Genomic DNA, 16,154 nt, shown 5'->3' on the forward strand with positions numbered 1-16,154 from the left:
CACTTCCTCCTTTCCCGATTACTTCACAATCCACTGCAATCCGCCATCCACCCATCGTGTCTCTGAAACCGCCTCACCAAGTGACCACTTCTTGCTAAATTCAATGGCTACCCTTGAGGCCATTATCTGAGCACATATTTATTCCATGCCAGCTATGCCTCCAGCCCGTGTGGAGAGCGCAGCCCTCAAACAGCATGACTGTGTTTATAACTGGGGCAGTGGCATGGAGGCGTACTGAATTCAGAACTGGGGAAACAGAAGCACAGCGAAAGAGGATTCCCTGAAGAATTTCCAAACTGAGCTCTGAGGAAAACATCAATTCATTGGGGGGAGGGGTGGGAGAAAGGGATGACATTAGAGATGGGAGGTAGGTACCATAAAAACTTGCACAGGATTAAAATTGGCTACTGTTGACTTGAAAGAACTAGGGAGCCAACCAAATTCAGGTCTTGACCTACACAGTCCTTCGATAAACATTTATGTGAGGAGTGAATGCCAAGCACCACAAAGCCCTAGGTTCGATCCCCACACAAAGCTGGACCTGGTGACAGATACCTGGAATGTTGTAGCCTGTGACATCGAATGGAGCCAAGAGGGTCAGAAGTTCAAGATCATTTTTTTCTTTTTTTTTTTCTTCAAGGTCATTCTTAACCACACAGGGAACCCAGCCTGGAATGCTGAACACAATTCTCAAAATGGGGGAGGCTTGGGGCTGGAGAGATGGCTCAGTGGTTAAGAGCACTGGCTGCTCTTCCAGAGGACCTGGGTTCAATTCCCAGCACCCACATGGCAGCTCTCAACTGTCTGTAAGTCCAGTTCCAGGGGATCTGACACCTTCACACCAATGCACATAAAATAAATTTAAATAAATTATAAAAAAAAAATGGGGGAGGCTTTAACAAGGTGACCCCAAAGAACCTATAAGCCTCACTGCTCTTTACAAAGGGGAGCCTAGCTATGCCATGTTTTGAAGTCTTGCCCCATATTTACACCCTGGCGCTCACCGTTCATACCTTAAGCTGTCTGTTCTGCACACCTTTCCCATCTTTTCTTGACGCCTCCAAAGGCATGGCTGGTTTCATTCGTCTACACGCACTGATACAACCTGCTCTTTAATTATAGTTCGCTGTGTACAATTCTGCCTCTTTTAGCCCTGTACTCCCAGCGGCACATGTTAAACCTCGGTCCTCTTTCCTCCAGGGTCTAGTACAGGCCTGGCACAGAACGGGCGATATTTCGGCAGCAAACCTACTTGGAAGGCTGGATCTAACTGCCACCTATAAAATTACCCAAGTGGAAGCAAAGGTCCGCCGGGTGACTGCTGAAGTAGTATTCTGGCTCACAGGACAGTCACCTATGGAAAAGTCTCCTGTGAACGAACCTGACCTGTTGGTTTCTCGGTTATACTACTGGGGGATGGCTCTGCGGTAAAAACACCCGCTGTGCAGACCTGACAACCCGACACTAGGAAACCCCAGGACCCCCGTGGTGAGGTGGGAAGCAGAGACAAGAAGCTCTCGTGTGCAGCACCACCACAGTGGACCCTGCCTCAAAACAACACGTGGAGATCCCCACACCGCACTGCGCATTCGTAAGCCGGCATTCACATACACCTGTACATGCATGAAGTAAATACACGCACAGACACATATGCGTATTGTTTTCCCATTAGATAGTATTAGATAGATAAATATATACACTCAGACATATATGCCTCCCTCCTTCTCCTCCTTCCAGTGTCCTCACTGCACAGAACTCTCTTGGCCACTTTAGTCCCCTTAGAATCCTGCAAACCAACGATCCCGATTCTCTTGCAACCTTTAGTCCAGGAAATAGAAGAAAAAATGTAATAGTGTGAAGTCTTGGGGAGTCTTGTAAAGTCCAGCACCCACAGGATGGTTCACAACCATCTCTAACTCCAGTTCCAGAGGATCTAACCCCCTCTTCTTGTTTCCACAGGCATCAGACACACACGTGGTACACAGAGATACATGGAGAAAAAAACATGCACATAAAATACATTAAAAAAAAAAAAAACAAGAGAGAGAGAGAAAGAGAGCACAAGACAGGGGCTCACTATGTAGCCCAGGATATCCTAGAACTCCCTATGGAGGCCTGGTTGGCCTTGAAAGAAATCCACTAAGAGTGCCACCAAACCCAGCCAGTCTGCTGCTTTTATGAAGCGATTAGGTGCTGGGAGATGGTAGCATGGCAGGCTGATCTCTATCTCTGTGAGTTCAAGGACAGCCAGGGCTACACAGAGAAACCCTGTCTCAAAAACAAAACAAAACAACAAAAAAGTGTTTAGATGCACACCTTTAATCCCAGCACTGAGGAGGCAGAGGCAGGCAGATCTCTGAGTCTGAGGCCAGCCTGGTCTACAGCGTAAGTTCTAGGACAGCCAAGGCTACACAGAGAAACCCTGTCTCTAAAAAAACAAACAAAATAAAAACGGAGAGATTAATGCTGAGAATAGTAGCAAATGGCTTATTACAAGGGTTTCCACCTTCAGGGCTTTTTCAATCTTGTTATAAAATAGTCTTGCTTTTTAATGGGTTTCTCTTTCTCAGCTGAATTGGTAATGTGACTCAAGCAGTCTGGGACTCCAGGGGAACAGGCACTAGAACAGCAGAACAGCTGGGCTGGAAGGACTTTATTTCCTTATTTAGACACGAGGTCTCGAGGCATTGTCTAGGCTGGCCTAGAACTCACGATCCCCTGCGTCAGTTTGTCAAGCAGCTGAGAATACAGGCATGCACCAGGCCAGGCTTAGAGAAAGAACCCTTAAAATAGTCTAATCATTTAGTTTTTCTAAAAGTCACATGGACTTGGGGAGAAAGAGTTGCCCAGCCATCACAAAGCTCCCAAAAGCTGGTCCCACAGGGACTTGAACCCTTAGCCCAAGATCACCAGGCCAACTGCATTTATTACCCTACGGAGCTTCAGACAGTCTGAGACTTGCTTAGACCACAGCCCTTCAGCGGGAGGGCTTGGTGGGGTACCCCAGCCCAGAGCCACTGCTCAAAACTAAGCAGAGTCTCCTCAGACGAGACCCCAGGGTTAGGGTGGTGAGAAATCCGCAAGCACTGGGAGAGGCCCTGATGCCTGAATGCACACGGACAAAGCCCAGCCTTTCATTTGAAGACAAAACAAAACCCGTTGAATCGTCTCATGTTCCACCTGACAATGGGAACCAGGAACAAAGGCAGCCGATTCAGGGCAGCTTGAAACAAGTTCGGTAACTGCTGGACCCCTTTGGGAATGGGCAGATCAGGTGTATAAACCCCACCTGTTCTGGGGCAAAGCAGGAAGCTGAAGGGCAGAGCAGGACAGCAGCTACGGGAACGGCCAAAGGACAGAGGTCTCACTTAATGAAGTAACTACCCACAAGCCTAGGAGCAATGATTACTATCTTCCAATATTCTCCCGGCATTCCAAACCTTTTCTTCTTCACCAGGTGTCACCACAGGGAGGGTCTCACTACACAAGATTAGATGGGTTTGAAGGGACCTCCTGGATTTCTCTAGGCCTTAGAAAGCCTCCTTCCAGCCCAGAGAGCCTGATACCAAACCTGGCCTCACCCCCGGGTTCGAGCACCGGCATGGACAGGAGCCTTGGGGTGTCCTTCCCGCTGCTCTCTTTCTCTCTTTAGTCTATTTGGGAGGGTCAAGAATAAGAACTGAAGCCGGCGATTATGGCGCACGCCTTTAATCCCAGCACTCAGAAGGCAGAGCCAGGTGGATCTCTGTGAGTTCGAGGCCAGCCTGCGCTACAGAGTGAGATCCAGGAAAGGCGCAAAGCTACACAGAGAAAAAGAATATGAACTGAAAGTGAGAGCTGGGCTCTAGGCCTGGGACTGATGACTCAGTGGTTAAAAGCACTTGCAGTTCTTCCAGAGGACTTGGGTTTGGTTCTCAGCACCCACCTCAGGGGCCTCACTTGGCTGTTAACTCCAGCTCCAGGGGATCCAACATTCTCTGGTCTCCACAGGCACCCACATGCATATGACACAGACACACACATATACACATGAACGTCTTTAAATATTTATTTCTTTTAAGTGTATGAGTGCTTTGCCTGCATGTATGTGTCCCATGTGTGTCTGATGCCCACGAAGGTCAGAAGAAGGTACTGGATCCTCCGGCACTGGAGCTCCCGATGATTGTAAACCATTACAAAGGCGTTGGGACTTGAACCTGGGTCCTCTGAAAGAACACGTGCTCTTAACCACTGGCCCATCTCTCCAGCCTCATACACGTAACATTTAGACTAAAAGGAAAAAGAGCCAGCAAGACTGCTCAGCCAGAAAAGGCGCTCGCTTCCTGGCCACCTGAGTGTGATCTCTGCAGTCTACATGGCAGAGGGCAGAAGTGACTGCCACAAGTTGTCCTGACCTCCACGCACTCCACACGCGTCACGGCACACGAGCCACCAGTTACCCCCCCCCCCATCAAAAACATCACTGTCATTTAAACAAGGCTGGAGAGGTGGCTCAGCAGTTAAGAGCACTGGCTGATCATCCAGAGGACTCAGGGTTGATTCTTTGCATCCATGGGGTGGCTCACAACTTGCAAAGAACTACAGCCCCAAGGGATCTGGTGCCCTCTTCTGGCTGCTACAAGTGGTGCACGCCCATACACACAAAACAAAAACATTCAAACTCCCTAAAAAACTGTATTTAAAGCCCGGCTCTATTACTGCCTCCATGTCCTTGAATAAACTATTCACCCTCGCCAGGCGGCGGTGGCACATGCCTTTAATCCCAGCACTCGGGAGGCAGAGGCAGACGGATCTCTGTGAGTTCGAGGCCAGCCTGGGTTACCAAGTGAGTTCCAGGAAAAGGCGCAAAGCTACACAGAGAAACCCTGTCTCGAAAAACAAAACAAACAAACAAACAAACAAAAAAACTATTCACCTTCTCTGAGCCTCTCTCCTAGTTTTTATGTATTCGTTTGTTTTTGGTTTGAGGCAAGGTCTCAAGTAGTCCAGGCTATGTGGCGAAGGTTGGTCTTGAACAACTGATCCTCCTGCACCTCCCAGGTGCTGGGATTACAGATGGGTACCACCATATTGACGTCTCTCCCCATTTAAAAAAAGTATTTTTCTTTATTTTCATTTTATATGTATGAGTATTTGCCTAAATACATGTAAGTGCACCATGTGTGTGCCTAGTGAGTGCCAAAGCCAAAAGAGGGTGCGGGATCCCCTGGAGCTTGGTTGTGAGCTGCCATGTGGGTACTGGGAATAGAACCCGGGTCTTTCACAAGTGCAGCAAGTGCTCTTAGCTACTGAGCCAGCCCCCTTTGCTCTTTTATGCTTTTCTTTCTTTCTTTTTTTTTTTTTTTTATAGAGACAGGGTTTCTCTGTGTAGTCCTGGCTGTCCTGGAACTCATTTTGTAGACCAGGCTAGCTTTGAACTCAGAGATCTGCCTGCCTCTGCCTCCCGAGTGCCAGGATTAGAGGTGTGTGCCATCACTGCCCAGCATCACTTTGCTCGGTTTTTTAAGGAGGCCAAATAAAGTTACCACCTTTCAGGATTAACCAGAAGGTTAAAACGAGTAATGGCTGTGTAAACACCTCCCGGGTGCCTGGCCCCAAGCTGGACCTGTCTGTGAGTGTCTTCCCTTCCTTCCTGCAAGCATGTCCAGAGGTCAGCCGGGGAAAAGGTTGAGCTGAGCAGACTAGCTTCCAAAATCCAAAGAGGATGTTTTCAAAACAAGTCCTGCAAACCTGGTCTATGTGCCCATGTGCAAGGCACAGAGCAGGTCAGAGACAAGTAAGGGCCTGGCCAGTACTCACTGGGTGAAGGACAAGGACACACAGGATGTAAGTCAGAGAAAAGTCAGGTTCTGGGGACAGGGTGAACTATTCGCAGAAACAGTCTGCGCCGTAGACAGACAAGGGGACAGAGGGCTCCTGTGGCTGGTGACAGGCTCCTACTTCATTCCCGGTGAGTAGGCATTTTCTTATCTGGGGAGACCTGCAACCGATCTCTTATCGAGAACACCAGTCACTTAATTCGCAGTTTCTCATTCAGCAGTTCCCTACCCACTGTCAATGACAGAAATTACTCAGAGTCCTCACCAATGTGCCTAAGTGTCCTAAGTGCTATTCAAGTATGAATTAGCCAATTAGAGGTTAGGACCAGCATTGCCAGACTCCAAAATTTTCCTTCTTTTTCTTTCCTTCTTTCCTTCTTTCCTTCCTTCTTTCCTTCTTTCCTTCTTTCCTTCTTTCCTTCTTTCTTTCTTTCTTTCTTTCTTTCTTTCTTTCTTTCTTTCTTTCTTTCTTTCTTTCTTTCTTTCTCTCTCTCTCTCTATCTCTCTCTCTCTCTCTCTCTTTTTCTTTCTTTCTCTCTCTCTCTCTCTTTTTTTTTGAGACAAGGTTTCTCTGTGTAACAGCCCTGGTTGTCCTGGAACTCACTTTGTACACCAGGCTGGCCTCAGACTCATAGAGAGCCTCCTGCCTCTGCCTCTGGAGTGCTGGGATTAAGGGCGTATGCACCATCACTTTAGATTTTCTTTTCTGATCCATCAGATTAGAGGAAAGACTTCATCAAACAGAATCCCAGGGTGAATCAAGGAATGCTTTAAAGGAACTAGGTGATGTCTCATGTTTTAGCTGTTAGCAGACGTAAATTGATAAAAGATCTGATTCCCACTGCTATCTAAGTGTAAGCAAGAAGACTCCTGACTGCTACAGTCTCCAGTGAAATGCCAAAGTGATATGATGCATGGAGACAGTCCCTATCCTTCCTTAGCATGTCTCAAAAAACCCAGTCCTCTTCCAGGTCTCACTGACCAGAGCCAGTTCCGGCATGGGAATCACCAGAAAACGCAGAAAACCCACCATGAATGTGGAGGCCCCAACACAGCATCCTAAACATGGGCTTTTAGTGAATTTAGATACCTTTTTTTGTTTGTTTGTTTTTCGAGACAGGGTTTCTCTGTGTAGCTTTGGCACCTTTCCTGGAACTCACTCTGTAGCCCAGGTTGCCCTCGAACTCACAGAGATCCACCTGCCTCTGCCTCCTGGATGGACTTAGATATCTTGAGGCTGTCTTGGGTCCTACACCTGGTGCTGTAAAGGGGCAGGGGTTCACAGAGGGGCACCCTAGTCACCCTGCCCTACCTATGTCATGAGGCCCAAGTGCTGCCTTCTCGTGGCTACCACCAGCACCTGATGTCAGGGGCCACTGCACCCACCTGCAGATTGGTATTCTGTGCCCCCATCATGACCTCTACGATGCTAACCCTGGAGTGTCTGCTGTGGACTGGAAAACTCCACAGTTCACCAAGCCCGGCCTTCTCCACTCCTTGCTCTACCTCACACATCGATGTGTGTACCCACTCCTGCTGAAGACCGAAGCGCGCCAGCTGTGCGTCCTATTCTACAGCTTTTCACTGTTCTCGTTCCTCTCACATTAAAACAAAACATGAAAACCACCTACAATTGCTCAGATGCTGTCTTCTTCAAGAAGTATCCTCTGGGGCCAAAGCTCGTTAGGAAGATTGGTGCTTAGCATCTGTGATCAGTTCCCAACACACACACACACACACACACACACACACACACACACACACACACACACACACACACACGATCTCCCTGGCCCCATCCCTGACCAAGACCGGCAGCCACTCAGTACACTACTGCATTTCAACTGTCATGACCTGCTGACCACCACTGCTCCTCATCCCTTATCTTACTTTCAAAGCACCTGTCCTGACGATCCTCACATGATGTAACATCTATCTCCCCACCGAAACACACTCCACGGAGGAAGGGGCTCGTCCTATCCTGCTTTGTCACTCGGGGCTAAACACGTGAACACAACTTTTGGTATTCTGTTGTCACACAGAGGCTTTGCCACAACTCATCTTGATTTTCATCCTCTTTTTTTCTTAACTACCCTAACCAGGCATCAAGTTTCTCAAAAGCACAAACCATGGATTATTCATGCCCACAGCTACTTTAGTGTGTGTGCGCACAAACACGTGTGCATGTTCCTGTGTTAGGGTGCATGGGTATCTGCATGAGTGCATATGGGGTCAACCTTGGGTGTCCTTACCCTGGAACCTCTCACTTTGGTTTTTGTCTTGTCTTGTTTACATTCATTCATTCATTTATTCATTCATTCATTCGGGGGAAGGATGCGAGCACCAACAAGTGTGGAAGTCAGAGGACAACGTACAGAAATTAGCTTGGGTTCTGGTGACCAAACTCAGGTCTTCAGGCTGGACAATCATCTCAGCAGTCCCAGACACCTTGTTTTTTTGAGATAAAGTCTCTCACCTGGACCTAGGGCTAACCAGTTCAGCTAGGGATCCACCTGTCTCCACCTCCCTAGCACCAGGCTTCAAGTGTGAGCCATCACATCTGGCTTTTTATACGGGGCTGGGGACCAAACCCAGGTCCTGATGCTCCCAGCTATCCCCTCAGCCCCCTACAGGTATTTCCTAAGGGTCTGTACGTTCCTGCCACACGTCTCCAACATCCTGGCCTCCTATATTAGTCCTGGCTCTGACCCTGGACAAGCCTGTTTTCCCCCTGGAGCCTCAGTTTCTTCAACTGTAAAACAAGGAGACGGCACATAATCTCCAATGTCTTTCCTGGCTCCGGCATCTGTTAAAATTTGTAAGAGGTAAAGCTTGGCCCAGCCCAGTTCCAGAGACATCACAGGCCCTCGGTAAATATTTGATTTCCTTGTTGTCGATTCTCCGGTTACACAGGAATGCGAGGTGTCCGAGAATGCAGTCTGAACAGAACAAGTCAGCTGCCAGCCCCACTTCCTTCCCTGACTCGCCAGGCAACCTTATTCTGCTGTCTGTAATACAGGGAAGAGGAGACACTAAACTGAGCCTGGAAAACATGAAGTCTGAGCCAGAGCCCTCCTCGTTCAGCCACAAACCTGTGCAAAAATTCCTTCAGGCCCCAAGTCTCCTTAACCCCAAAAAGCCACTTACAGGGCTGAGTAGCCTCATAGTAGAGCAATTATCTAGCATGTGCAAGACCTCAGGTTCCATCCCCTCACCTGTCAAAACAAACAAAAAATGCCTGCCACTTCAGCCAGGTGCAGTGCACAGGCCTATGCGGGAGACTGAGGAAGAGCTTGAGTCCAGAAGTACAGAACCACCAGCCTGAGCAACGTAATAGCGGGCTGCTGTCCTTAACACAAAAATAACGAGAGCACTTGTTGCTCTTGCAGAGGACCAGAGTTCAAAATCCAGCACCCACATGGTGCTTACACCCATTAGTAAAACTCCACTTCAAGAGGATCGTCTGGCCTCTGTAGGCACCAGGCATGCATGTGATACATGTGTATACATGCAGGCATGCATAGAAAATAACGCTTTTTTTTGGGGGGGGGGGTGGGTTCAAGACAGGGTTTCTCTGTAGCTTTGGAGCCTGTCCTGGCCTAGCTCTGTAGCCCAGGCTGGCCTCGAACTCAAGAGATCCACCTGCCTCTGCCTCCCAAGTGCTGGGATTAAAGGCGTGCACCACCACTGCCCAGCTAAAATAATGCTTTTTAACTTAAAAACTTTAGTTAAAATTAAAGTAAGTTTGAGGTCAGCCTGGTCTACAGATTGAGTTCTAGGACAGCTAGGGCTATACAGAGAAACCCTGCCTCAAAAAATAAAGAAAAAGAAAAAGTCACTGAAAATCAGTTGAGTTGAAGAACTCCAAAAGAACATGTTACAATTTTTTTATTAATTAATTAATTTTTATTTTATATACATTGGTGTTTTGCCTGCAAGAATGTCTGTATGTAGGAATCAAATTGCCTGGAACAGGCGTTACAGACAGCTGCGAATTGTCATGTGGATGCTGGGAATTGAACCTGGGTCCTCTGGAAGAGCAGCCAGTGCTCTTAACTGCTGAGCCATCTCTCCAGCCCCCACACTTTAAAATTTAAGAACAGGTGTTATTTGTGTGTATGTTGTCTATGTGAACATACGCCATGAGAGTGCAGGTACCTGTAGAGGCCAGAAGGTGTTGGGTCCTTTGGGGATGGAGTAACAGAACTGAGAACCAGTGGGGTATCAGGAACCAAACTCTGGTCCTCTGCAAGAGCAGCACATATTTCTCCAGCCTCATTTAAAAAAAAAAAAAAAGAATCTCTGTTGTAGCCCAGGCTGGCCTCAAATTCCCAGAGGATGGCCTTGAACTTCTGATCCTTCGGAGCACTGGGACTACAGGCATGCGCCCTGTGCAGGTCTAGGCAGTGTTGGGGATGAAACCCTGTGCTTTAGGAATGCTGGGCAAGCCAAATGAACTACACCCCAATCCCCAACTCAAATTTGTTTGTTTGAGACAGGATTTTTCTGTGTAGCCCTGGCTGTTCTGGAACTCCATCTATAGACCAGGCTAGCCTTGAACTCACAGAGATCCCCCTGCCTCTGCCTCCCAAGTGCGCCTCAATTTTTAACAATTAACTATTTATTTAGAGACAGAGTCTTATTCTGTAGTCCACGTTGACCTAGTTAGTACTCCACAGGCAGACCAAGCAATTCTTCTGACTCTACCTTCCTAGTGCTTGGATTACAGGTATGCACCACCACAACCAGCCAGGAAAAATAAAAATAATTAAAAGGACGAGACAGAGGCATTTCCGCCCGGTGCTTTCTTTCTCCAGTGCATATTATCACCAAAATCCCATGCTCCCGTAGTGAGGAAGTGACCCACTGGCGGCCCAGTCCTTGAATTCAGGATGGAGGAAGTGACTGTCCACAGGCCGAAAGCCAGGAAGTGGAGGCAGCTATCCAGTCCCTCCCCCACCCCTAAAATTCTCCCTTGGCCTTTCTAGAAAGTTTTTGGAAGTCGACCATGGTAGACCTAGAAACCGAGCCACTCACACAGGTGGCTGGGAAACGGGCGGCAGAAGGCTCCTAGTGCCTCAGGGCAGGAAGTTGCAAGGTGGTAAGTGAGGGGCTTCAGGCCCAGCTAAGCCAATTCAGAAACTACTTTCACACCACGCTTCCCCTCAAGTTAGCCGGCACCATCCTGCTGGTTTCCCAGACCACGCGAGGACTCAACAAGTCCCCTGGGAAGACTTGAAACTGTTCTCCACATGAGGTGGAGAGCTTTGAGCCCCAGGAAGAATGGTCTGATCTCTTATCTACAGTCCATACCATAAACTTCACACTCATACTCTATTTACAGGACCTCCCCAAAATCCCAGGCTCCAAAGATACCTTCGAGAACTCTGGGTCTACCGAAAACCCAGAACTCAGGATAACTCGGAATCTCAAGTCCTGAACCCTGGAAGAACCTGTACTTCCCATATTCCAGACTCTCCGACCTCAGAGAATCTCTGGTCCCTCGGCTTCCGTAACCTGGAGACCTGCCCCGACTGCAGATCCGGAGACCCACCTCGTGGGAAACCGCCCCACGCGCAGGCCACTAGGAGCCCTCAGTCTGCGGGACAACCCAGCCCTACTTCCAGAGTCCCAGGACCCCTAAGTCCCGGGGGAGCCGCGGTGTTCGGTCCTCCCACCCTGCCAGGTCAGGATCCCGGACCCAAGAGGATCCAGCCAGCCAGAAACCCGCGAGCGGTGGGCAGAACGGCGTGGCCCTTTCTTACCCGCCAGCGCCGCCATGGTTCCGGGCGCGGACACCAGGGGAAGGACCACCCGGTAGCAGCAGCTCAGGTCCGCGCCCGCTTGCGGTTTAGAGAGGAGGTTGTCTCTGCCTCTGCAGCAGCAAGAAGGATGCACCGCCTACGGCGCCCGGGGAGGACCAAACCGCACCTGGCACCGGGACCCGCCTGCCGACGCCCCGCCCTGAAGCCCCACCCACTTAGGTTCCCGCCCCGACGCCCCGCTCCGCCTCCCGCATAAGCTGCGCCGCGTCTCTAGCGCCCCCTAGCGAGCGCCGTCCTCTAAAGGCGTTCGGATGGATTGGTATAGGCTGGGGGTCGCAACACAGAAGACCCTCAGAGCTCAGTATAGCCCAGTTTCCCTGCCACACTACCTGAAAATGCCCCTGTTCATCAGGTGCAAAACGTGGGTGCGAATCTCAGGTCTTTTGGCTCCCAGTTTGTAATCGGCAATGTGCACGTGGAGAAGCTCCCAGCTAAGAGAAACCACTTTTATATGTCAAATGTAACGTGGAAGTGAGGTTCCAAAGAGCAGGTGCGTACGGAGGCCAAGGAAACACAGTCTGCTCTGGAATGCTGAGTCCAGGACTCCCACCTCCCGTATAAAATCCCCGGATACTCAAGTCTCATGGAAAATAGTATAAGCTTTGCCTATAATTTATGCATAATCCTCATATACTTTATTTTTTATTTTATTATTTTTTTTGTTTGTTTTGCTTTGCCAGACTGATCTTGAACTTACCAACCTCAGCTTCTTGAGTCCTGGGATATCCTTGCTTTATATCATGTTTAGATTGCTTATAAAACCCAAAACAATACAGATGCTATAACAGTTACCTTATTCTGGGACAAAGAACAAGGAAGAAAGGTCTGGGCACTGGGCCTGGGTCTCAGATGGTAGAGTATCGGCCTAGCAAACTTCTGGGTTTGATTCCGAGCACCATGATGCAGTCACCTTGTCATGCCAGCAGGAAGTTCATCCTCAACTGCATACCAAGTAGAAGGCTAGCACAGGAAACAAAGACCTTAGAAGAAAAAAGGAAGTGGCTGGAGTGATGCCTCAGAGGTTAAGAGCACTGGCTGCTCTTCCAGAGGTCCTGAGTTCAATTCCCAGCAACCACATGGTGGCTCACAACCATCTATAATGGGATCTGATGCCCTCTTCTGGCATAAAGGTCATACATGCAGATAGAGCACTCATATACATAAAATAAATAAATCTTTTTAAAGGGGGGGGCACTGAAGAGAAGAGATACCTCAGTGGTTCAGAGCACTGGCTGCTCTTGCAGAGGAGGATCTAGGTTCAGTTCCCAGCATCCACAGTGCAGCTCAGAACCACCTGTAATTTCAATTCCAGGGAATCCAATGCCCTCCATGGTACCAGGCTCACATGTGGTTCACATACATACATTCAAGCAAAACACTCACACACATAAATCAAAAATATTAGCTGGGAGTGGAGGTGCATGCCTTCGATCCCTGAGTTTGAGGCTAGCCTGGACTCAGCATTCCAGAGCAGACTGTGTTTCCTTGGCCTCCGGGACAGGACAGCACTACACAGAGAAATCTGCTGTGGGATGTTCTGTATGTCCTGTGGGAGCCCGTTCTTGGGTTCCTCGTGGCTTTACCCAGCAGGTCCACATAGAGGATGATTAGGACCACAGGCCTGAGTGCAGGTGTCTGAGATGGTCTGCATGTGGCTATGCTGTGGGATGGTCTGTATGTCAAGTTGCTCTGATTGGTCAATAAATAAAACACTGATTGGCCCGTGGCTAGGCGGGAAGTATAGGCGGGACTAACAGAGAGGAGAAAAGAAAGAACAGGAAGGCAGAAGGAGTCACTGCCAACTGCCACCCTGACAAGCAGCATGAAAAGATGCCCGTAAGCCATGTGGCAAGGTATAGATTTATGGAAATGGATTAATTTAAGCTATAAGAACAGTTAGCAAGAAGCCTACCACAGCCATACAGTTTGTAAGCAATATAACTCTCTGTGTTTACTTGGTTGGGTCTGAACAGCTGTGGGACTGGCGGGTGACAAAGATTTGTCCTGACTGTGGGCAAGGCAGGAAAACTCTAGCTACAGAAACCCTGTCTCAAAAAAAAAAAAAAAAAAGTGTGTGTGTGTGTGTGTGTGTGTGTGTGTGTGAAGGTGTTTAGTAATGGCATAGGTTTATTTTCCTTAATAGTTTTTTTTTCTTCTTCTTTGAAACAGTCTCATATAGCCCTAGCTGGCCTCAAACTTGTGTTGTAAAAGATGGCTTTGAATTCTTGATGCCCCCTACCTCTGTTTCCAAAGTGCTAGAGTTATAGACATGTGCCACCACAACCACTTCCCTAACAGTTTTGGTTCTGGGTCCACTGAATCCACAGTCACAGAACCATGGAACAACCAACATACTGCGGAGTGAGGCTGCCCCCTGGAAGAACAGGAGCAGCCTCTGCTGGAGTGCAGGCCTGCATCACAAGGTCTCCAAACTGTTCAAAACAAGCACAGCGCCTAGCTGCTTTATTAAACTTCTTCAGATGTTGATAATTAGGGGTGGAAGATACAGCGTAGTGGTCAAGAGCACCAGCCACTCTTCCAGCAGACCCAGGTTTGATTCCCAGCACCCACATGGTAGCTCACAACTATCTGTAACTCCAGTTCCAGGGGATCTGACTCCCTCTGTGGGCACAAGGCACATATGTGGCACACAGACATATATGCAGTCATAACACCCATAAACATAAAATAACAACTTTAATTTTTTTTTTAAGGATGCTGGTCATTGGAGGTAGAAACTTCCAATAATGCCATGCACATCAAGTGAAACACACTTGTGAACTAACTTTCTCTGGGGGCTGTCAGGTTAAAAACTCCTATAGGCTAGGGATGTAGCTCAGCTGGTAGAGACGGGGTGCCCAACATGCATGGAGTCTTGAGTTCCACCACACACACACATACATACTGCATAATCAGGACATCATAGTGTACACCTATAATCCCAACCCTCAGGAGGGAAACAAAGGATCAGGCAGGAAGTGCATCATCAGTTATATAGTGAATTTGAGGCCAGCCTGGCATTCAGGAGACTCTGTTTAAAAAATCAAGCCAGGTGTGTGGTAGTGTAGGCCTTTAATCCCAGCACTTGGGAGGCAGAGGCAGGCAAATCTGTGAATTCAAAGCAGGTCTGGTCTACAGCAAGTTCCAGGACAGCCAGGGTTACACAGAGAATCCCTGTATTGTAAAAACCAAAACAGTCAGTGAGTCAATCAATCAATCAATCAATCAACCGACCAACCAATGAGCAGTGCAGAGCAGGGCCCTCCACAGTCAGGTAGAACTTTCTCTTCCTGGGTTTGGAGACTAGGTTTCTCTCTGCCATGTCAGCTGCTCCTTAATGTCTTCCTAATCTCTCATCCTGGGTCTTAGACCATTGCTACTTCCCTCAATCAGATTTCAGTAAATGGGAAGGGTGGCTAGAGGATCAGGAAAGGGTAGGAATGGGGCCCAAGGAAACCAATCCTGCCTCCGACTCTGCCACCCGCTGCCTCGGCTTCACCACTGAGTAAATAAAGAGCACGGTTCTCCGTCTTCCTGCCTTGCCTTTGTAATAGAAGTGGCTGCTAGTCAGATGTTTCTTCTGTGGTACCTCGGTACAGCCCAGTGTGCACACAGTGCTAGGGAGGAGGGCTGTCTGACTTCCCTCCTGGGGACCCTCTAGGCTGTGGGTTTCCCTCTGAGGAAATACAGGATTTATAGGAAACACTAGAGTGTGCACTGAGTTAAAGTGAAAGAATCCACGGGCCTCTTCTGACAAGCCACTTCGTGACTAGCAGAGAGGAAACGACTCTATCATTCTGCATATGGAGAGGTTCTGCTGCATTTTCCCAGGCACAGAGGAATGGGGAGTCTTAGAACCAACACTCCCTGGCTTACTTTGTCCCTCTCCTCGACAACCCAGCACCCACGTCTGACCTCCCCCCATTTTTTGTTAACTGCCTTTCCTTCCCACCCCGACTCTCTCTCGGTCCACTTTCTCAGTACCTCCAGTCTCCAAGTTCCTCCAGGAAAGTCCAGGTAATAGAGGGAAAATGTAAAGAAAGGAGAGAGCTACCTGAAGAAGGATAAAACAAGAGGCAGCATTCCAGTGTGAAGCCCACAACCATTCCCACACCATGGAGAACAACGAGGACGGTCTGGAGAGCAGGAAGGGTCTGGGCAAGAAGTACATCTACTAGGTTCCTAGAAAGCACCCACCTCGCCAGCTTTTTTTTAACTAACCACCACACCTGGTTAGTACCCAAGACTAGATCCTGTGGGCTGAATCACAATTCAAGTCCCTAGACTCTTGAAGACTTGGACCTTACAACTACCTCAAACTGGTCTTGGTGACTCATATCCGTGGTCACAGATACTTGGGAAGCTGAGGCAGGAGGATAGCTTGAAACTCGTAGTTCAGGGCCAGGTTGGGGAATGTAGAGGAAATACAATAGGGGATTGCCGGGTTCGCTCCCTACTGTAAGCAAACAACTGAAGCAGCAGATTAAAGTAACAACTTTATACATTCAAG

The 16,154-nt window shown here is 48.6% G+C and overlaps 1 protein-coding gene across 2 annotated transcripts in view; it reads right to left on the minus strand.

Moving 5' to 3' along the window:
• Limk2 (LIM domain kinase 2) overlaps positions 1 to 11,809 on the minus strand; it is a 68,212-nt gene extending 56,403 nt beyond the window's left edge. The window contains exon 1 of one of the 2 annotated variants that reach the window (XM_006972916.4): positions 11,585 to 11,809. In XM_006972916.4, coding sequence (XP_006972978.2) covers positions 11,585 to 11,600 — 16 coding nt within the window. In that variant the 5' untranslated portion in view covers positions 11,601 to 11,809. Of the gene's footprint in view, positions 1 to 11,195; positions 11,346 to 11,584 lie in introns of those variants that run through there. The other variant, XM_076547023.1, reaches the window with a different exon arrangement.
• Positions 11,810 to 16,154: the final 4,345 nt, after the last annotated feature.

Source organism: Peromyscus maniculatus, chromosome 10, assembly GCF_049852395.1.
Source record: "Peromyscus maniculatus bairdii isolate BWxNUB_F1_BW_parent chromosome 10, HU_Pman_BW_mat_3.1, whole genome shotgun sequence".
In the NCBI taxonomy this organism is placed as follows: domain Eukaryota; kingdom Metazoa; phylum Chordata; class Mammalia; order Rodentia; family Cricetidae; genus Peromyscus; species Peromyscus maniculatus.